At 37.0% G+C, this 24,231-nt stretch overlaps 1 protein-coding gene across 1 annotated transcript; it reads left to right on the forward strand.

Annotated features, from left to right (window-relative positions):
- Positions 1-1,317: 1,317 nt before the first annotated feature.
- On the forward strand, positions 1,318-12,656 carry hsd11b2 (hydroxysteroid (11-beta) dehydrogenase 2). Its single transcript, XM_026215255.1, has 5 exons — positions 1,318-1,856; positions 7,588-7,800; positions 8,665-8,850; positions 10,490-10,627; positions 11,454-12,656. The coding sequence occupies exons 1-5, from the start codon at positions 1,583-1,585 to the stop codon at positions 11,885-11,887; spliced, it is 1,245 nt and encodes a 414-aa protein (XP_026071040.1). The 5' UTR covers positions 1,318-1,582; the 3' UTR covers positions 11,888-12,656.
- Positions 12,657-24,231: the final 11,575 nt, after the last annotated feature.

Raw genomic sequence — 24,231 nt, forward strand, 5'->3', positions numbered from 1 at the left:
CCCATTTTATGTCTTCGTATAAGCACTTTTTTAATCTCCTTTGAAGTACAGAACTATTCACATGCAATGTGTAATTATAAACTAATATGTACCTTAATAGGCATTCTGTACCTACAGTATAATCATTTTCTAAAATGACCTCTGGTGGAAAACATTGAACCTGTCAAAATGATAAAAGCTTGTCTTTGTGCCAAAGGCTTACATAAGTGTGAGTGATGTGATCAAAAGGCAATGCTGTGGAGCATGTGTGGCACAGGACTGACCAGTGGTGATATGGATGAATGGCAAAATGTTCTGTGACCTTCAAAAGTCATTCACTCCAAGGCCAAGAAAAATTGTGTTCAGCACAGCATCGAAGTAAATATGTGCAGAGAACACTTTCATTTCTTTAAGGGCAGGGCTTAGAGATGAATAATGTGGTTTTGAGTTTGTGTTGTCTGTGTACGGAACTGTGTAATTTCTTATGATGTACTGTACTGTCATATGTAATTAGATAAACTCAAGTAAATGTATATTTAAAGATGACTGTCTGAATATTTCAGTGATATTATATCATTTTCTTGGATGTTTTGTCATATGTTTATAAAGATGTACAAAATATCTGCATTTAGAAGAAGAGTCAATGCCCTGTAAATAAGATCTTTCTCTCCCCATTGCACAAGCACAAACACTTTCTGCTTTTGATCTGCCAGCCGCACTTTTTGTCCTGTTCTGCTGCTTCCTTTTGTACATTACTGCGAACAAACTTATGCTTAGTGTAACTTTGAAAGGAGCAGCAAATTAGATCTGCTGGGCTTATAACATACACGCTGATGCCAAAACATATCAAAGGGACATTTCATGGATTAATCACAGAGGAAAGACCGCATACGCATGAGGAAACCCAAGTACAACATGTAGTACAGCCAGTCACAGTGTGTAATTGAGACCTGCAATTCAAGTCAAGTCTTAATTGTTGCAGTGCATGTTGTATCAAAGCAGCTTTGTAGAAAAAGACTGTAAGGTCCTTTTCAGTTTAATTTAACATATGATGTCTTTTTCATATATATATATATATATATATATATAGCTACACAATTCTGATTACTAACAAAAGAAAGTTTTCACAAGTGATTGTTGAAGCCAAACAAAAGGAGTAAAAAGGTGGAAAAGGCATGAAGAGCACATGACTTGCTGGAAGGGAGACGTATGTATGCTGGGGGTGGTGGTGGGGGAGGTTACAAGGAGCTTTGGCTATTGGGCTTTGATTACATCTGCTTGAGCATAGTCCCTCCCCTCTCCTGCAGAGTACACTATATATACACACACAGAGTCAGAGGAATCTGTTCACTAGGTCTTACTCTCCTACTCAGAGTTGGAATGTGTGAGATCTGTGTGTAGCCTGCCTGAGCTTCAGATTGTAGGGAACCGAGTAGGCACATGGTTGCTCATTTGTAAGTGTGATCCCACTTTGAGAAAGAGACAGTGATAACGAGAGAGCGAGAGGAAAAAGAGGGAAAGTTGCCAGAGGCAGTACAAGAGAGACAGAAAGAAAAAGAAAAGAGGCAGGGAGAGATTACAAAGCATTTCCACCTGTAGTACAATGGAAGACTGTGCAGTGTCTTTCTGGATTTACATCGGAGTTATGTCCATCCTTGTTGGTGGAGCGATGAAGAAGTTTCTGGCATTCCATATCGGTGCCATGCCCTCAATGATGGCATGGCTGGGTGCCACTCTTCTGGTGGAGAGACTGTGTGCCCTGTGCATGCCTGCTGTTCTTGCAAGATTGATCCTCTGTGTGTCCTGCTGGCTGTACTTTACATGGGCCACCCCCAAACCCCTCCTGCCAGTTGAAGGCAAGGCTGTCTTCATCACAGGTAAGAACAAACAAGAGAAGTAGAACAAAAATTAGGGCATACAATTAACAGGCATGTGTCATAGTTTAACCTGAATTTATATTTAGTGCTGTGTGTAACTTTCTTTCATTCGTGGCTGACTCAGAAGATCATTATATATTGACCTGTAATGCACGTGAATTGGTAAGCAGATATTGTACAAACAAATGGGAAATGTAGGTCATGCTGGGTAGATCCTGTTGTGCAAAATTGCCACAATTACATTAGGATTGCTATTGTTTTTGTGTCTAGTGACTCAGCAACTTTAAAAGGTAAAATAAGGATGCACTATGGCATCTGCATTGTGACAGAACACATTTTTCACTTCTTGTCAGCACATGCTATGATTGGGAAGTCCCAAATTAATTACTCTCCTGATCAGTCACTTCGGCTCACCAAAACATCCTGTCTTCTGTCTGAGTACTGTAGATCTTGATTCAGAACATCCCGTACTTTGTAAAATGACCTTCTCTATCCATTGATCATATCAAGTTGAACTGATGTAATGTTCAGCTCAGTATCATTACTGAACCATATTTTAAGGCAATGAGGAAAACACGTGGTACAACTTAAATGACATCAGTCATGTGTCTTTCTATACAAGCTAAGCCAAGTTTGAGTGGCATTTGTAGGATATGTATTCTGATTGTCTAATCCAGCTGATGCGTTGTGTGTTAACCTTTATTGAGTCCTGCCGGTGAACGAGAGAGTACTCTAAGATGATTTGGCTTTTTCGTAATTGGCTGAGCTAATCTGATTCTAAGTTAAATGGTCTTATGCAACAAAAATGCAGTGTAAGCCATAAATCAAATCAAAGAGCTGCTGTGTTGTACCTGCTGGTATACTTAAAGCTCATATACAAATTATAGCTGTATTTCTCCACTTGCACCTTTGTAAACTGCTTCTTTAAGTGCTCTTTAAGGCTCCTGCAGTTTCACTGTGTACTGCTTTAAAAGGATATTTCACTCAAAAAAAAAAAAAAAAACCTCTGTCATCAAGTACATTGCCCTTCATCACAGTCATCAAGATTTTAAAATTGGTTTTGGTTTATGGCTTCTTAAACATACAAAATAATAGAAAGTTATATTATCTCAGTATCAAAACAATAAGGATGTTTGCATGTAAATGTACAAGATTTGCAACCAGGCGGCTCTTAAAAAAGAAACTCACCAACACTGTGGAACTGCCAGACCTCGAGGAATGGAGGCAGTTTTCTGTTAATTTATTTGACTGTTAAGCGGTTTTAGAATTCCTGTTTAATCTGGATCATAAGCTCCTTCAATAGTTTTGTTCTTCACTTGAGCACGTATCTTTTTGTTCAGTATGATTTATTTGTCTACTAAAGCCCAAACCAGCCCTAAACACCTATAAACAAATGATTGATTACTAATTATTCAGCCTCTTCTGCAACCCAGGCAAACCACAAAATAAATAAAAAAACAGAGAGGTACAAGCACAAAATGAACCCTGATTCAGTTTGAGTAAATGATATGTATTATATGTACAGTATGTATGCATGAATGCATGTGTATAACCCTATGTATCACACATGTATGTCTGCATACTGTATTATTATCCTGGGCTTTTAGAATGAAAATTGTATGGTATATTTTCCATCACACTAAACAGTTAAAGTTTTTCTGTTAATCATTTTATATAGTTAAACTACTGATGTCAATTTTCTGACCATGTTTTGTTTTTTTCTTCAGCTACCATGATAAACAAACAGGCATGTCCATTTCCCTTTAGTTGGTTCACTTAGCAGGGCAAAGGGTTTACATTTATTCAGTTACTCCAAGGCAGCTTATGTCCCTTTGATGGACGTGGGTTTCTCAGAACTAACTCATATGGGTTCCTTAAATCCCCCAAAGCTGTCTGCTGTCTATTGGCATGGTAACCAGCAACCCAATCAGCCAACTTCATTGCTTGGTTTAATACATGTACACTGAACCAGCATGAGCTTCTGAGGTTGGCACAGAGCACACTAATTGATTTTCTTCATTTTCTTGTCTTAGTTTCTGTACTACCAGCTAGCATGTAATGACATGGTATTGTACTTTTAAGTAAAATTTCTGATGGACATTATATTTTCTCAAATTACCCTTCTCAAAGCTCTAAGTCAATCTTATGCCAAAAACCAAACTAAAGTGGAAAACCTGTAAACCTCTTACAAAGCCACCAGAAAGGCACAGTCAGGGCTTGAAATGCTGTGAGGCAGGGGGTTAAGGTTACAGAATTGGCTGACTACACAAACTAAAGTCGTTAGTTTGGATAGAGTCAAGCTGGAAAATCGCCTATAGACTACAAGGCAAGTACACCTTATACATGTTAATCACCAGCTTCCCAACATATAAACTTCTGTAATCCTGACTTCTAATTAATCAGAGGCATCTGTTCCTCAAAGAATGCTTCCTTTCTTCATAATGAAGCCGGCTTTCTTTGATTAAAGCATTTTTATTGCTAAGGAGGATTTCTATAAATTGCCCAATAAAGGGAGCGATAAAGGGAATCTTGCTATATGTCGCTTTCTCTCAATTTCACATTGCCAGTGAATCATGATGACTGAACCAAGCTGTGATTAACACCAGGTTCCAGCACCATGAAGGTGTGAACTTAAATAAACACACGCTCTCATCTCTTCATCTGTCCGCACTAACATTTGCTTCTTAAGACTATCCCCAATTGAGTTGTGGAGATTTGTAAGAATTAGGCTAATCAGTGTATAATTCATTCAGCACCCAACATTTCTATGAAAAGTATGACGTCAATCCGGATCTGTAAATGAGCTACTAAGTACCAAATGACATTAGTCTGTATGTGTGATGAAGGCCAGGGGGAAATCTGATCACTTAGCATGAGGCACACTCCTTTGTGTTTACATGCTGAAGACAGCAGGAGGAAGCACGATTAATCCCACATTATTCAGAGACCTAAATGCAAGCCATTCAGGTCACAAGTGAGTGAGGCGAAAGATGTATTTACCTTGGTCCCAAATATATATATATATATATATATATATATATATATATATATATATATATATATATATATATATATATATATTAAGACACTTAAACTACACTTAGAAGTGTATAGATAATATATAATTTATATATATATATATATATATATATATATATATATAGCATTATTTATGTTATATTTTCTTAGAATTTTCTTCTTTTTTATATTCTGCACATACATAAGTCCAAAATAGTATTTAGACACCTAAGCTACACTTAAAATGTTTGTAAATGTCTTAGTGTATAAATGTCATATATTATTAATAATTTTCTACTTATTATTATTATTATTATTATCATTATTTTATCATATTTTGTATATACTTTGGTACAAAATATTTTTTAGACATTTATAAATGTATAAATATTGTTTAATTTAATAATTTTATAGTATTACTATTATTGATATTGCTATTACTATTATTAATAAAATATTGGCTGAAAAAAAACTTTCTTGTTCATGCCCATATTTAATGTCTCCAGAGAACTGACTTTATATATACACTAAACATGATAATAAATAAAATAAAATAAAAAAATAATAATAATTAGTTCTAAAAGTCTAGCATTATTTGTTTGCAAATTGGTTTGATATTTTGCTTTTATTGCAATGCAATTCAGGGATTTTAAAGTGTCGTAAAGTGTCATGCACATTTATCAGACGTCTACAGTTTGTGTCTGCTTCCTTCCTGCTTCATTCCCTCTCTGTCACCCTCACTGTTTTTTGTTTCACTCTTTTTTTGCTGAGGCCAGGGAAGTTCCATGTATTGCTTCACTGATCAGCACACAGTGCCAGTACCGACTGTCCTCCAAGCCCTGTGGGCTTCACTGCGATCACATGTGTGTGTGGGAATTCAGAAGTGGCTCATCAGGGCCCTGGCAGGCCTTTTCCTTACCCAATGTTCCTGGAGCAACTCCAGAATGCAGGCCAGTTGAGTGTGGGATGAGATATGTTAGACCCGAGATGTCTAATAATACCCATATCATTGTTACATAACAGGACACAGTAAATATTTGGAGGAAAAGGAAGGGGAGGGACACATTTGGTATTTTCCCCATAGCTGGTCAACTCGGGTGAAGAGGTTAAACAGATAAGGAAGTAGATTAAGTAGATGAAAATTGCAAAAATGTCAATAGAATGCACTATGTAGCACATGGGATTATTTAATGCATAACATCCATAAGCTCTGTTTTTGCTGTCAAAATCTAAAATTGAAAGTTTTTATCAGTGTATAAGTGTATATTTTAGTCAGACTGATGGAAACAGGTAATAATATATTACATCAGGGGTCTTCAACATTTTTTCAGGGCAAGGACCCTTTAGATGTGAAAAAAATTGTCCAATATTTTGAATTTGGACTGCAATACCTAGTTCAACCACTCGGTGTCAATCCTACATACAGTACATTTAACTTTAAGAAATGATTTGCGGCCCTAACGCTCGTTGGCCCTGGCCCCTGGCCCTGGCACACATTAGCACACCCGCTTTTGATCCAACATTGGAAAAATAATACAATTATCATTTTATAATAAAAATCGAATTGTTTGCCACACATTTACAAATTCAAGGTGAAAAGTGAGGCCACTGACCTCTGGACAGTGTATAAAAATTTGCACGCATCACAGTTTTGTTATTGTTTTAGGATCATAACTTTGACTTCCCTGCCAAACTACAGAGACACAAAATAGAATACCGGTAAGTTTAGTTTGGATGGAAACTATATTCCACCCATTTTTTTTTTTTTTTTTTAAACAAAGATTATAAAATCTGGCAGTCAAAGAAAACATTAATTTCTAAAGCCCAGCGGTTCAATCATGTTGTAGACCTCACACTGAGAGAAATATTTATGTGTGTGTGTGTGTCTATTCATGTCACTTTTGTTTCCAGAATCTGTAGCGCACTGGCATTCAGTTCCAAAAACAACTTGCACATCAGGGATAGGAAAAGAACAGAAAGTCTACAGTTGCTCTCCTTTTTTTTTAGAATTCTTCTGCATGATGAGGGTAAAGTTCCTGTGGATTTATATGTTATCTGTACTCAAATGACCCTCATAAAGATCCGATTTCCTTATTAATGTGTCGTTCCCTGCCACCACTTCTGTAAATGTGTGTGTGAGAGAGTGTCAGATATCAAACTCATGAGCATGCATTTGTAACCATGACTGCATTTGTTTCTAACACACTGAGTCCTGATTTGCATTTTTAGCATTTTAGTAATACACCTCTCAAACCACAAAGTCCTCCAATCAAAGGATATCTCTTTCAGGTGTGTAATCTAGTAAAGAGATAAGAGTGTTTCAGAGATTGATGCGTCGTACTATCACGCTACTTGATGTGGGGGGGGGGACTTTATATAACTGTACTTTTGCTTCCTGTTGTACTGTTCTGATTTTGCTCAACTTTATAGGTGTACAGAGGTCATAGTAGTGAGATTACAATACATGTTACCAATGTTGATGATGCTTCCTCATCAAGCATTCACTCTTGTTCCAGTTCCCTAAAACTGGCTTGAGTGTTCAAAACTGAATCCAAAACAGCTATTAGGGTGATGATAATATTGATCTGGTCTTGCATAAGATTCCATTTAAGTGAAATTACTGGGAAATTTTGCCAAATTGTGAGCATTTAGAGTGTTTGGATTGTAATAAATTGGCATATCATTCTCATGTTTTTTCCCCCCGTCTCTGTAGGTTGTGATTCGGGGTTTGGTAATGCTACAGCAAAGCGGTTAGACGCCATGGGGTTTGAAGTGTTCGCGACTGTATTGAACCTGGAAGGAGAGGGAGCCAAGCACTTGCGCAGAGTCTGTTCATCACGTCTCACCCTCCTGCAGGTAGACATCACCCAGCCTCAGCAGGTACAGCAAGCCCTGCTCGACACCAAGGCTAAACTTGGCATGAGAGGTGAGGAGTTACTCTTGCACTATGCCAGAAATGCACACACACACAATCACACTCAAACATGAACATAAAATACCCCTGAATGTTTGTATATCTGAAAACTGTCAGCAACTTTTGGTTGCCCTGAATAGACTTTAACCAGCTTGTGGTTTGGATTAATGTTTCTGCTGAACCAATTTGGAGCTATGCTATCAACAAAGCACCTCACTGAATTACCTTTAACGTAGGTCAGATAAATCAAGTCATTTGTGCTCCATGGGCACATTTTTTGTCAGTGCTGTTTACTTTACAAGTGATTCAGGGTAGTCAGGTTTATATGTGTTTGTATGTGTAATTTTGTGTGTGTGTGTGTGTGACCGACGTGGATGTTTAATCTCAGAGAAACTGTTGGCAAGAGGAGGGGGTGGAGTGGAAGGGTGGTGTATAATTTGGCACTACATCAAGGGGCTGATTTCTTTTCAAACATACACATCATAGCCCCAGGTGGCTTATGATGTCTTCTTTTTTTCAAGAACAACAAAAAAAAAAATTATCCATGCTGCCTTTTTCAAAACTCAAGGTGACTAGTACTATATTTTATTCTTTATTTTCCTCAATTAAGATGCTAATCTAAGGGGACAATTAGGACATATACAAATGCTCATACAGTACATCTTAATATCTGATGTAGTTTTGTAATTCTTGTTATTTTCACCCATACACCCTCAAAAACAAAGTTTCCAAAAGATGCCATAAAGATGCCAGTCATGCCATAAAAAACCATTTGGGGTTCCCCAAAGGACCTTTCTTTAATGACAGTAAACATCTTTTTCTTAATAAAAATAAATCTACAGTATATTATAACTATGCATGTTTGCTTTCCTCTAGATTTGTGGGGGCTTGTTAATAATGCTGGATTGTGTGTGAATATTGGGGATGTTGAGCTCTGCCTGATGTCCAACTACAGAGGATGCATGGAGGTCAACTACTTTGGAACACTCAATGTCACCAGAGCCTTCCTGCCACTTCTCAGACAGGCCAAAGGCAGGATTGTGACAATCTCCAGCCCTTCAGGTACTGTTCACGTACAGATACACATAACGTACATGTAAGTTCTAACAAATCAGCTAGAGCTTTTATACAGATATCATACCCTCCCCATCCAAAAATGTCACACACTTCAATATTTAACTGGACCGCCTTTAGCTTAGATTACGGCACGTATTCACCGTGGCATCATTTCGATAAGCGTCTGCAATGTCACAAAATGTATTCCCATCCAGAGATGAATTAATTTTTCTCCAAGATCTTGTATTTGTGATGGGAGAGTTGGACCACTGTGCAAAGTCCAGCACATCCCAAAGATTCTCAATGGGGTTAAGGTCTGACTCTGGACTCTGTGGTGGCCAATCCATGTGTGAAAATGATGTCTCATGCTCCCTGAACCACTCTTTCACTATCTGAGCCAAAGAATCCTGGCATTGTCATCTTAGAATATGCCCGTGCCATCAGGGAAGAAAAAACGAATTGATGGAATGACCTGGCCATTCAGTATATTCAGGTAGTCAGCTGACCTCATTCTTTGGAAACATAGCATAATCATCCATGCAGTATTATCCAATGGGAGGATCTTAGTTAAATTCAGGTGGTGACAGTGTATATCCAAGCCACTCTACACAGACTTCATCACTAATAAAAGAGAAAGAAAAGAACAAGTAAATTTAATTGTCTGCATGGTGATACTTTTATGAGTATTTTCAGGTTCTTGTTTCAGTGCTGAATCTAATCAGAAATCTATCCCCCTCTCTCTCTCTCTCTCTCTCTCTCTGCAATCCACATAAAGCTGCCAGCACTTATAAATGGATCTCTATCACTCAGATGTTTATTTTATGCCTTCCATCTGGCTTCATCACACCTAACCAAACACTGATCGGAACCCAAACTCTAATCCACCTGATTTCCGTTCCTCTCATGTGTCCTCTAACAATTCCATCTGAGAGCAGCTCTCTGCTCAAGCTCATGCTGGAATTCACAGTTGAGAAAATCAGTGTACGTTTAGCTTTGCCTGGCTCCCCTGATTGTATCTCCATTTGTTTACTGCCTTTGTGCCAAAACAGTATGATACTATGAGTAACAGCCTGGAGCAGGACGCTGTTGAGTTCTCTGGCGCGCAGCCCTTTTAAATAAAGATGTCTCCATCAGTGCAGTCTCACTGTGGAGGAAAACAAAATGTTTTAGCTGTCATGAGCAGCAGATGCTACTGTCACAATACAGATGAACAGTCATTCTTTTAGAGGGCTTACAGGAAGCCTTTTGTCTTAAAACATCCCGTACATCCTCCCAGTGATTTGAAAACAATTAAGCATTGTAGTCTGCAAAGTCTTGAGGCTAAATTACGCGTTTAATAAACTTTTTATATAGAACTTCACAGAGCTTATTGGTTTCCATCGTTAAACTGATGATTGTCCTGGCTTTTTTTTTTCTTACATCTTCATAACCCCTACAATGAATGACATACCCTCATTCAAAAAACACCACACCTTCTGGACTTTCAGAATTTGTTTATCGATTTTCAGACAACGTGGTAGAATTAAAACATTAATGTGGTAGCTCTTCTTAAGTAGTTTTTTCAGCCTGCTCATTAAAATGTTCAAGGATATCCAGTGCTGTGAACTGTGATTAAGATATCTCGATTTAATGTTTGTTTCTGCAGGTGAGAATCCCTTCCCTTGTTTGGCAGCATACGGGGCTTCAAAAGCTGCTCTGAATCTTTTAATCAGCACACTTCGTCATGAGCTGAAGCCGTGGGGTGTCAAAGTCTCCACCATCTTACCCTCTGCCTTTAAGACAGGTGATTACAATTTTTACAATGACAAAGTTACTTACATATACCAAAATATTGTATACTTCCAGTTTGATGATTCACCTGTATACTGCCGATCTCAAGTCATGTCGCAGTGGTTGTAATTTGATGACATTTAGACTTTCTGTTATCATAAAACACACAGTGTATAGGTAAATTGCTTGACAAGGTCTAAGGCCACTTATATGGACGATTTGGTGTATAAACTGCAGATGACCTTTTTAACATCCAGTTCAGTTTACTGGTTTGAAGACTTTATTTTATAACGTATTGCAAGTTAAACTACAGGCAAGAAGTGAATCATTTAATTCCTCCCCTTCTAAACACACTGCATTATTAAAAATACATTTTTAAATCTAAAAATATTTGTACTTTATTTATTCTTTGTTTTTACAGTTATATTTTAGTTATGTATTTATTATTATATCAAAAGAAGAAAATTTTACAAATAAGGTTTTATCAGACGCCTAACAAAGCCTACCTGCTATAAAAGCAGATTAAATAAAGACAGCACTGCTGTGTCCTGGTAAATTGGCCCACCAGATGTTCTTATCCAAATGGGTTACATCTTGAGAGAGAACTACCACGTCGGTTAAGTTCTCATTTGATTTGTTTATTTACATCTGAGCCTCAGGGATCCATCAGGTTTGAGTCCGACTGTACAGATAGTTCGGCCAAATGCAGGTCTGAAATTACAATTTAAATTACTGAATAAAGTGTTCCCAGACCTGTTTATGTCTACAGTCTGTTCTGGACCGATTTCTCCCCTACATTCATGTTGCATCATGCTTTCTGCCATTTCCTTCACTTGCAGGCCAGAGCAGTAATACAGAGTACTGGGAAAAACAGTACAAGAACCAGATCCAGAACTTGCCAACAAGCCTTCTAGAAGAATATGGGGAAGAATACCTGCTGGAGACCAAGGAACTGTTCCACAGTTACGCAAAAAAAGCCAATGAAGATCTGAGCCCTGTCATCAACACCATTGTGGACGCACTCCTCTCTCCTCAACCCCAGGTGCGATACTACGCCGGACCGGGTGTAACTCTCATGTACTTCATCTGCAGCTACCTCCCTTTTAGCATCAGTGACAGGTTCCTCCAGAAAGTCTTTGTACAGAAGAAAGTGATGCCTCGTGTGCTTAGGAAACAACCAGGCCTGAGCCTCATCAACAATAACAACAGCATAAAGGAGAACATGAATAACAGTAACAACAACAACGACAGCTTCACAAAGAGTATTGATTAGATCTGGTAAAGAGCGTAAAAAAACTTGTTCTCAACTAATGTGATCTACTTCTAGAGATTAGTTTCCATTGGGTATACTTTATTTTTCTCGTCTTCATTTTGTTGTACATATTGTGTAATATTTTGAGAGGATGACTGAAGTGCACCAAATCATCTGTGGTTAACCCAGTTCTTAATAGGCAAATGACACTCTTGAGCATCATGACGATAATGATAAAAATAAAAAGAGGTCATTCCCACAGGCCACATTTATAGTGAATACAGTGAAGTTCTCAGGTGAGGCAAAATCCAAACAGATAACATACGGATTATGTATTCTGCAGAAGACATAAATTCTGGGTGATCTTAATTGAGTTTGGTGTGAAATTTCAATTTCACTAAGACATGGATGATCATTAACAGCCAAACAATCTGAGGCTTTCTTTCCATACAGCACTGCAGAGGCTGATGATAATGTTACTATGATCAAACCAGTCAAATTGGTCAGTGCAACTTTAAGTAAATATATTTTTTTAAGAGACCAATGGGCTGAAGTGGCTCCTAAAGACAGAAGTTATTTTTTTAAATGCATTTTACTCCATCCTTTAGCATTTATTAAATATTTAAAAAGAAATTGTCACATTTTTGTTGGCATATTTATGCCATTTTGTTCTTATATAAATCACTTAAACTGTGGATTTTATACAAATATTGAAAAAATATCAACAAAAAAATGTAAATTGTTCACTTGATCATTCTTAGAGTATATTAAAGCTGACTTTTGATAATAAATGATCTGCGTGTTTTTGTATTTCCTGTCAGAGAACATAAACAATGGTTTCCTTTAGCTGGTCAAAGATCTTTGTCAATGCTAAATGACCTTCTCTAATCACTGTACTAAAACCCAGCCACCCACTTCTGCTGTGTTAATTAGCAATTGTGTGTAGCTATGCTAATTGCAAATTTCAGTTTGTGTAATGAAGCCAAAGTCTTACAAGCCAGATATAACAGCGCTACAAAAATGTTGCGATACAGTTTTTCTGTTTAAAGTATAAACTGTTCAGCAAAGGTACATTTACATTTATCTAAAACCACAATGAAAACATTCACAGAATATTTTGAACTTTGTATTCATCAAAGAATATTGGAGGAGGGGGGGGTTCCACATATATTAAGCAACACAACTTTGTTTAACATTCATAGTAATAAGAAATTTTTCTTAAAGGAACACTCCGACTTTTTGGGACTTTAGCTTATTCACAGTATCCCCCAGAGTTAGATAAGTCCATACATACCTTTTTCATTTCTGTGCGTTCTGTAAGTGTTATTTGACGCACCCACCACTAGCCTAGCTTAGCACAAAGACTGGATGTAAATGGATACTGTTAGCATAGTAATCCCAATAAGTGACAAAATAAAGCAAACATTTTCCTAATTATATGTTGTGATCTGTATAGTCACAGCGTGTAAAAATAACAAGGCTATATGAGACCGAGACCATTTTTAATCGTATAAATACTGGGAACTATATTCTCACTAGGCATAGGAGCACAGCTAACGTTACTTGGGTGGAGTGGCTACTTGGGCAGAGTGATTAGCGCAGCACCTGAGACGCGCCGTGGTGATGAGCAGAGAGTTCGCTCAGAGTTGGAGTAATAGAATCAGCAATTACTAGATAGTACATTTATAGTGTACAATCATGGGTGTTTGCTGTATTGTAAAGAGCTGCGACAATAAACAGGGGAGACCAGGTAATACTATGATGTTTCATAGAATTCCAACCCAAAACGCTGACCTGATGAATCGATGGCTACTTGCTCTGGAAATAGATCCAAACACACCTGTAAAAACCATCACAAAGTATTTAGTTTGCTCTGAACATTTTACTGTGGAAGGCTATTTTGAAAAAATGCAAGTTGCCACACGGACCATGAAACGTGTGCTAAAGGATACATCCATCCCATCGATAATAAAGACAGGACAAATTGGATCACCTGTTGCTGCGGTAAGTGTTCCGTTATGTTTTGAGATGACTAACATTAGCCATACTGTAACAGTGCCATTCTAATGTAATATAACCTTAGTAGTGACATTATTACGTAAATAGGGGCTCCGTGTATCCCCTTTATTGTTATTATTGTGTTGTCATGAACACACTGCTCGTGATCATTATAACAAAATCACTTACTTGGTGGACAGCTTAGGTTCACTCGGCATATGGGCCGTTTCTTCCAGTTGATCTTGTCACAATGGGAAAAAAAAGTGACAACCTCCGGGTGTATTAGGGCATAGAAATCTTCCGTGGTAGTGACGCAAATATTTTGATTGTCATCAAGCCTTGACATTGATGGCAATACCCGGTCCCATTCATTACAAAAAAGGGACTCGGTTCTGTCGGCATAGGTTGGCATGTTCCACATTTACAGCAGCAGTCTGTGTTTGTTCTGATTCTCCCTTCGACATCTTGTCTTACAGCTTCCAAAGTTTGTAACTCCTCGTCTGTGTATTCTGGCTCAAAACTATATGGTTCTGGATCTTGGTTTGATACACAGTAAAATTCCTCTGAGTCTGACAATTCCTCAGAGTCAGCCATGATCACAAGTCACGTCTAGCTAGTCACTTGTTTTGTTTATGGAACCATCAACAGCGCGTCTTGTGTGCTGCGCTAATCACTCCGCCCAAGTAGCCACTCCACCCAAGTAACGTTAGCTGTGCTCCTACGCCTAGTGAGAATATAGTTCCCAGTATTTATATGATTAAAAATGGTCTCGGTCTCATATAGCCTTGTTATTTGTACACGCTGTGACTATACAGATCACAACATGTAAATAGGAAAATGTTTGCATTATTTTGTCACTTATTGGGATACTATGCTAACAGTATCCATTTACATCCAGTCTTTGTGCTAAGCTAGGCTAGTGGTGGGTGCGTCAAATAACACTTACAGAACGCACAGAAATGAAAAAGGTATGTATGGACTTATCTAACTCTGGGGGATACTGTGAATAAGCTAAAGTCCCAAAAAGTCGGAGTGTTCCTTTAAGCAAAAATGATGAGCATATTAGAATGATTTCTGAAAGAGCATGTGACACTGAAGATACAGTTTTCACCAATCCTCACGTTGTGTGTCAGGTTGGGAAGGCCTGAGCAGGTAAGTATGTCACATGATATACATTGTACATCATGTTGTATAAACACACCAAGTTAGGAGAGCCCCCCCCCCCCCCCCACTTGCAAGTTTAGTTTATTCATTTAGCTAGTTTAGTTAGGCCGCTGTAACACTGAATATCTTTGTCTTTCTGCATTTTTATTTTGGTAGTTAGCTTAGATTACAATACTAGCTAGCTGTATTTTCTTTTATTTATTTATTTTATATGCCACCTCACATGCTCCTCCTTCCCACCATTTTGCTTTGTCATTGTGATGTTGTTCCCTGTTCTTTTGTAAACACTGTAAATACTATCTCTCCAGCTTTCGCTGAGCAATTGCACACCAATAAATAGTTTGAGTGGAGTTTGCTCTGAGTGCGTGCACATACACACACACACACACACACACACACACTTTACCAAATGTCATTTTCCCAATTACCTCTAGCCCAACTTATTCCTTATAACTTAAGGGATGCAACATTTATGGGGGCTCGTCCAGGATCTAAACAATTTGATTTTCCCCAGATATTAATTTTGTGTGTGCGTATATCTTTATGTTTGTTTGCGCTGCAATAGAGAGGAAACTTTTGTGTGCAGTGCTATCAGATATAGTGAAAGTGGCATAAGTGAAAACATGAGTACCTTTGACTAACAGTCATTTATTGATAACCCAACTTTAGATAAATTTGGCAGGTGTAGGAAGGATGATTTATTCTCTGACCATTACGGGATCTCTGTGGTGAGGCAATAAATAAAGAAAACAATTCAAAGTGATTTTTCAAAAACTGGTTGAACTTAATGTGCTTCTGTTGCCAGATGCAGGTGAAAGTGAGGCCGCCCAGTTGGCTGATAATACGTGTCCAAGTAGCCCGGTTACGTCAGAGAAGGCGATGGTGGAGGAAGAGTCTGATGCCAAGGCTGCCTTGTCATGCCATTGTCTAATGTTCCATGTTATGAATCATCTCTACTTGAGAGAGTCTGGACACTTAACTGAGGATTCTTTGACACATTTCAATTCAATTAATTGAAAAGTTTTTTGACCAGAGCACAACATGCTCAGTTTTCGGTAAAAGTCAAATTAGTCTAAAATAGCAGATTAATATTTGATACAGTCACACCAGTGTAAGAACGTTCATCGAGTCATATCATCAGCTGCTGAATTCAGTTCTGCGTTCACTGGCTGGTGCTGAGCCAGACACAAACGCGCTTTTACAGCACTGCACATTATAACCAATCACACAAGATTCTGTTGAGCTTATGAATGCAATGGCCAATCAAAGGTGTTCTGATGAGTCATCACTAAAATGCCGGCGCTTCCTTCACTCGATCGCCGACTGAATACCTCTTTCTGGTGAAGGCTCTCGTCAGAAACAACAAAGTGCAGATGCGTGTACGAATCTGTCAATACGATATTGATTTCACAGTGGTAATAGTTTCAGAGATTTTAATGGGAGTTTGTAAGAGTGCTTGAACTCTAGACTGTCAGTGAAAATGTTCTTTGATAATGTAAATGTTATTTGCTCTCTTTCGGTACAGTGAAAGATTAGTAGCCGTTTTTGTATCACATTAACTTTCAATGTTAAATTCACATTTAATATAAAGTCAGTCATATTAAAATTATCTTTGCGGCCCGGCGAAACATACTAATTTGAAAAACTAAATGGAATGCATAGTCGATATAAAAACATGATGGCGAGTAATTTTTTACTGCTAAATTAAAAAAAACTCAGGTGTTAATTATAGGACCTAAAACCTCTGCATGTAATAACCTAGAACTCTGTTTAAGTCTCGATGGCTGCTCTGTCATTTCTTCATCATCAGTTAGGAACCTAGGTGTGCTATTTGATAGCAATCTTTCCTTACAAAGCCACGTTTCAAGCATTTGTAAAACTGCATTTTTCCATCTAAAAATATATATCTTAATTGAGACCTATGCTCTCAATGTCAAATGGAAAATGTTAATCCATGCGTTTATGACCTCAAGGTTAGATTATTGTAATGCTTTATTGGGCGGTTGTTCTGCACGCTTAATAAACAAACTCCAGCTAGTCCAATGCAGCAGCAAGAGTTCTTACTAGAACCAGGAAGTATGACCATATTAGTCCGGTCCTGTCAACACAGAACCAGGAACAGGGGAAGCCATGGCATAGTGGTTAGAGAGTTTGACTCCTAACTCTAAGGTTGTGGGTTTGAGTATTGAGCTGGCTGTGTGTCACATGCTGACCCACCCCACTTGTGCCCCCTCAAAAATAATGAGTGCATGACACCCCTGGTAAATGTTATACCAAGAACTAAGCCTGCTCAAATTTCATGGAATTGGAACATTCAGAGAGCAGGGGAACTGGCTCAAAATACCCACAGTTGAGAAGCTCAGCCTTTGGAGCAAGGTCAGAATCCTGGGAGATTAATTGGTAATCATGTTTATCTCATTAACTGCATTTATTGTTTTTGGAAAGAGCAGTTTGGCCTTTTTGATAGCTTGAAACAATAAGGAATAAATGGGACACATTGTCACACACCACATCACATATTGTCCTGTGATTAACAAAGCAGCACTTGGTTCATAATTGATGAGAACTTTGTTCCTAAACAATGCAAATGGTCCCTGCAAGTAAACTATAAATATAAGTGTCACTTGTGTAATAAACAGAGAAAAGTACGCTCAGCATCGCTCCCAGCTGCAGCAATTTGTGTTATTATCAGAAAACCATTCATCATTCAAAAAAAATAAATAAATACTTTCCTGCTGTTCATTGTTTTTGTTTTTTCATCGCAAACTTTCATACATCATCTACTTTTTCTTTCCCAACTATCGATTTTCCAACCACGCTGTCTTGTGCAATTTTACCAGACTGTGATGTAAAACTGAAGGCTCTTAGGGACAATGTGTCCAGCACCAACTTCCTGTTTCAAAAGGCAATACATCAACAAAAAAAAAAATGTAATCTTCTTCATGGTGTTGTTTACTATAAGAAACAAAATTCAAAAAGGGAACATCTCTATTAAAGGGGAATCACACAGAATTTTTTTGTTGTGTCTTTTTTTTTTTCTTCCACAAAGAAGAAAATTATATACTGTGATGATGTAACATTTCACTATGATAAAAAAAAAAAAAAAAATATATATATATATATATATATATATATATATATATATATATATATATATATATATATACATACATACATACATACATACATATATATATATATACATACATACATACATACATACATACATACATATATATATATATATATATATATATATATATATATATATATATATATATATATATATATATATATCAATTATGAAGCACTACCAAGGTATCTTGCTTACAAAAACATTTGTAGTGACTGTCAGTTCTGACACATTGAGATGTGCTGCTCATGTAGGCAATACAAATTCTGCATGAACTATCCCATCATTTACTGCTCTTCATACTGCCACTGTTAGTTAACAAAGCAAAAAGGCTTAAATTAAACAGGATACTGGACCCAGTGTCCTAGAGTTGAGAAATTTGGCACGGAAGAAAGAAAAGCAAAGAACATTTTGAGAGAAAGTTCAGATCAATAATGCTAGTGGTGTCCTGAGGCAAGAGTTCAGCCAAATCTGAAAAGAAAAATTACTCAAAAAAGGGGAAAAGAAACTCACAAATGTTTCAAACACAAATCAACTCTTGGGTGGTGGTCAGGTTTTTAGGACACAGGGCAGGAGATTGTGCCACGCAAAAAGGGAACAATAACACATCACTAACATAAATAAACGCTGTAGGCCAATCCAGAGTTACCTCACAGCTGGTTTCATTCATCATACATGGACTATCCGCATGATTTTCCATTGTATATGAAACACTTAAAAGCACATGCAAATAATGAGAGAGTAACTCTACCGCTGAGTTAACACTGCTGTGCATGCATGCGGCGTTGTACAGTAGCTATATGATTGAGGCGCCAGAACTGCAGCTGTAGCGCGATACTACAATATTTTTTTCAAAAGCAAGTCGTAGAGACATTTTTATCATCCGCGATCAAAAATCGTCATATCACACACCCCTAGCTGCATGTCTCATAAAACATAAAAAAAAATTGTCAATATGTGGGAGTAAGAGAGGAGCTGACATACAGATTAATCTGACAACGCGAGAGAGATTAATTTCGGTCTGGTTTTCTGGGCACAGACACTGAAGCATAGCTACACACAGAGAGAGAGTGCATCTCACAGCGAGCGAGTACTCTTTCACATCGCATGAACAGAGAATTACACACAAAATTATGTTGAATTGTCAATTTTGACAAGTATGAATGTAAACACAGTTGATTACGTGTTATAGGTCTAGGTTTTGACAAAAATGTAATGATTGATTCGATTCTCATTCACAAGCTTTCGAATCAATTAAATTACCAATTTGATTCTATTCGATTCAACATTGATTACTTTGGATACATATCAGGTGCACAGTAGCCTATATGCCAAAATTTCTCAAGGAAAAAAAAAACGTAATTAATGCTATAAAATATACATTAGAGTCATTTGGTACTACATACCATACTATAATATTGAAGGTTAAAACTGATTGATTTGTAAGCTATAACATACAACTGTTAAAATTACACAATTAAGTTTTTAAAATAATACAGTTACAATTACATAATAATGTTTCTACTTCGATTCTTTTTTTAAATATAAACATTTAAATGGTGCCTGTCATAAACAAATTATTGATTTATTAATTTTTTATCATATAATTAATTAGTTTATCACCAAGTATGTTTGTTTCTGAGGTAAATATGTGACATTACGAGACATTGCTTACAAGCTGTTATTTTGACGTCTTAGCCTGGCTGGAACACTGATTGAGCGATTACATGAGACAGGATATGGATAATAAAGTTGTACTCTTTCTTTTAACTTACCTTCGGAAGTCCATGATTATTTTGCGCTGAAGCTGTTGTTAATGTGGAGAAGATGGTAAATTCACGTGCGCTACGCGCTGCCGCGTCTGTTCAACTATGCAACACCGTGATTATGTCATATTTTCCGCATACATCCAAGCGAATTTGCGGCCTTGAAGAGTTTAAGAAGAGTTTTAGGAATGCTGTTAGCACTTTCTTTTTTATTGATATTAAGCAGATGTAATTATTTTGTTCAGATCAAAATGTTACGACATTGTATGTCACAATCATTTAAGCAGGGTCTAAAAATATGTAAGATCTTTTTATAAAATAGGCTTCATTTTATACATAGCTACATTTAACTATAAAGAATCCTGCAAGCACTTGAATTTCCCCCCTTTACATACTCCACAAAAAGTGTTTCAATAATGTTGAACAGGGACTGATTATTGCAAATGCAGATCCCAGTGTGTTCTGGTTAAACCATTATTATTATGATTTATTTTATCCTAAAACGGCTCGTTTAAACACGCCCCTACATGTCTACATCACTATGTGTAAATATTTGCATAATGCAGCCAAAACTTCCACGCAAAGAAAGTAACCACTCTCAGTAACCACAGTTTGTGTTGAAGCAGCCACGTCAGGGAGATGCTGTGTGTATCTAGGCGAAAGCAAAAACACTTTATTTGGCCTTCCGAAAGTAGATGCATTCAGGAATCTTTAGGAAACTATGGATTACAGTTTTGTGAACCTAGAAGAGGAGGTAATTCTGACTTTGCTACGACAATCAGGTACTCCTGAATCAGCTACTGTGAGTATGTTTTGTTTTTAGTTTAAGTATTTGCTATTGAATTTTCAAATGCAGAGTTTTGAAAGAGTCTGAAAGAGAGAGAGGCGGTCACACAGTTGAGTCAACTGTCTTAACTGTCCATGGCTTGTGTACTGCAAACACATACGAGATTCATCACTGTGTCTGTCATGCCACTCTGTTCCCCTTTTGAGCTTGAACTGATTGTAAAACTAAGGAAATTATTAACTGTCTTTACATTTATTTTGAAAGATGAAGCTCGTGATTATGGAAAGGGACCTTACATTTCCAACGAGTGCTTGCTTGTGGTGTTCAGCCAATCACAATGCACTGGGACAGTTGGCCAATCAGAGCAGACTGTGCTTGTCGGAAAGAGGGACTTTGTAGAAAACAACGCGTTTGAGAGAGGCGGGGCATAGAAGACCTACAACAATGTACAGTATTTGAAAAATAATGTGTTTTTTTAACATTAAAGTATGTTTAAAGTATACATTAAAGAACGTTAACATCATAAGACAATCCATATAGAAATCTGTCACTCCACATTAAACAGCATCAAAACGGCATTTATTTTTTGAATACTGCAATACAATGGACATAAATTTAAACCTGAGACTTTGTTCCATATTAAATGCACCAAAGCACATTGCTTATTGTGATTTATTGGATGGGAAGTGCCCTTCAACGTTCCGTCTATTAACTGAAAACAGGCTACACTAATTGATTCTTGGGATTCAAGAATTGATATTGTTCCGTAAAAAAGAGACTCGATTAATATCAAGATCTCTATATTTTTACCCAGCCCTAACATCTCAAGTGAACGTAAACAGCAGGGAGAAGGTATATGAGTACATTGCATCCATTGCATCTGTGCATTTGGTTTGAAAGGGACAGCAGCCTAATTTTGTTGCTATTGTCTGTGGCACTGATGTTAATCAAGCAACAAAAGAAAGACAGAAAGTCACTCACTGCTCTTGACTGAAAAAACTTTAGTAGCCCTAAAGATTAATCAAAATTTATTTATAGAAATAAATGTCTGTTTGAAAGGATGAAGAATATGGTAAACAAGTTGCTATAAAGAATGCATAATTAGCCTTTAACCATTGGTATTTCATTAATAAGAAGTCCATGTTCTTTTTCTTTATGAGAATTTGTTTGATTTAATTTTAACATAAAGGCATGTCGTGTGTCACCGCAGTTAAATCAGTGTCGATCGTGATAAAACCTTAATATCAAACCTATATAATGAATTTGGAAATTTTAAAGAAATGCTTAATAAATGCATTACAGTGTAACTAAACCAATTAGGTTTTAGCTGACTAAATTTACTGTAGATTTAGTTGACTAAAATTACACTAAAACTAAAAACAATTCAGATGACAAAAATATGACTAAAACTAAATGGCATTTTAGTAAAAAGTCTATGACTAAAAATAAATCAAAATTTGCTATCAAAATTAACACGCCCCACATGTCTACATCACTGTGTGGGAAGAATTGCATTACACAGCCCAAATGTTTATAAAAAGAAGAAGACGTAAGAAGACTTTGATTCTCGCTGTAGTATTGTTGTTGCCGCCACAGCCATGTTGTGGAGATGGAGATTCATTGTGAAAGTGAAACTACTTTGTTTGGCCATCCAAAAGAGGATGATGTCCGCTTCATCGTGTCTAGAGCTGATCCGTGCTGGTCGCTGAGGAAATACATCAACTTCGCACTGTGGATCCCCGGATCGGCTCTCACTGTGGATGAAGCGGAGTCCAGCCCGGGGTTGTCACGTGTGGTTGCTGCAAGCCCGCTGGCCACTCCTTCGTCGAATCAACCAGCTGCTCACTCTATCCACCAGCAGTCAAGAAGAGTTTGCCGCTTTTATGTTTACACGGTGCGATACGCAATGCAATGCAACACTACACATACAATAAAGCGACTATATAAGTCATTATAATCATTAATTATGTCCACACTAATTGCAGAAAATGCCTCGTTTGTAATGGGTTTGATTGTTTTTGTCTCATCGTGCCCGGGACACAGCATCACAGTATGGTAAGGGTCATGACATTTTGGTCACACGTTTGAGGCATTCGGCCAATCACAATGCACTGGATAGCTGGCCAATCAGAGCACACCTGGCTTTTCAGACTGATGAGCTTTGTAAAAGTCGACACGTTTCAGAAGGCTGGAACATGGAGGAGCAACAATAATGTACAGTATGTGGAAGATAATGTGTTTTTTAACCTTAAACCACATAAACACATTGCATTACACCAAATAATGTTCTTTTTAGAAACGTCATATGAACTCTTTAACCTTAAAAAGGGTGAGTGACTGGGCTGCTTGCTACAAATTTCAGACTGCTTAAAGCTTAGCATTAAAAACCTTTGCAGGTGTGCCACAAGTTTTAAGGCCACGGTGTAATTTGCCAGATCTCAAAGCGAGGAGAGCTGTACACTGTCTCAGAGCACTGCAGATGTTAAAATCCAGCACAGCACACTTGCCAACATCAACACACTAAGTTCCTAACACTAAGCATACTTGGAGTGTTGGAAAATGGTAACGTTTGTGCTGGCTAGACTCACTAAGCTAAAGAACTAGATCCAAAACCATAACAGACTTCAAGGAACAGCCACATAGGTCTGTTTCTAAGAATCTGCTCTCAGCTGTTTGGTTTTTTTAAGACGAAGCATGAGAAAGAAGCCCTAGTGTTAGAAAAAATTCTAACTGACACAAAATAGGACAACACTGACTGAGTAACATTTAAGAGGTAATAGCAAGTTGAATTAGAATTTTGATTATAATTATATTAATTAACTTTGTATTATCTGTCTCAATTTTAATTTATTAATTTATTTTATTTATTTAATATTATTATTAATTATTTTTTTAAAGATTATTTAAATTACTTATTAAGAATTAGGTGTCATTATAAGAGTTTGATAAGAATATGTGAATGTCTGTGCATTTTTCTTTTTTTATTATTTCTCATATGTACAAGTGTTTTTGTATGTTAATGTTATTGCTGTTGTTCTTCTTCTATATGTGTTGGTGGTGGGTATTATCACAAAAGGAAAGGGAAAAAGTGAATGGAAGAGAAAGTAGAAGGAAAAAAAATTGGTTGAAAATTGGTTAAAAAAAAGGAAATTTTCATTTGCATAATTGTATTAAATATGTTTGAATTGAAAGACATAATAAAGTATACAAAATTATCATTTTATTCTAATTTTTAATAGTTTATTTTTGTGATTTGTGATGTGTGATTAAAAAGTGATATTAACAAAATTATTTTTTTATCTAAAACTCAAATGAGTTTTATGTTAGCAGCAAACATTTTCTAAAAATATTACAAACAAGTGTAAAAACAACCTAAAATATTAATGCCCAAAATGGAGTTTCCTTCCACATGAATGAGGCACCATTTCCTAGAGATTTTACTCATGAGACCATCTGTAAATCTCCTTGAATGAGCTAATGTCTCAATGAAAATGCTATCTAACATGTCACCACATTC

The sequence above is a fragment of the Carassius auratus genome, chromosome 32, assembly GCF_003368295.1.
Source record: "Carassius auratus strain Wakin chromosome 32, ASM336829v1, whole genome shotgun sequence".
Classification (NCBI taxonomy): domain Eukaryota; kingdom Metazoa; phylum Chordata; class Actinopteri; order Cypriniformes; family Cyprinidae; genus Carassius; species Carassius auratus.

What these genes read in the sequence shown, in the direction of transcription:
- hsd11b2 (XM_026215255.1), top strand. Translation starts at nt 1,583, where the DNA reads ATGGAAGACTGTGCAGTGTCTTTCTGGATTTACATCGGAGTTATGTCC. An exon ending in GGCTAAACTTGGCATGAGAG is followed by an intron (nt 7,801 to 8,664) that starts GTGAGGAGTTAC and finishes GCTTTCCTCTAG; the next exon opens with ATTTGTGGGGGCTTGTTAAT. An exon ending in GACAATCTCCAGCCCTTCAG is followed by an intron (nt 8,851 to 10,489) that starts GTACTGTTCACG and finishes TTGTTTCTGCAG; the next exon opens with GTGAGAATCCCTTCCCTTGT.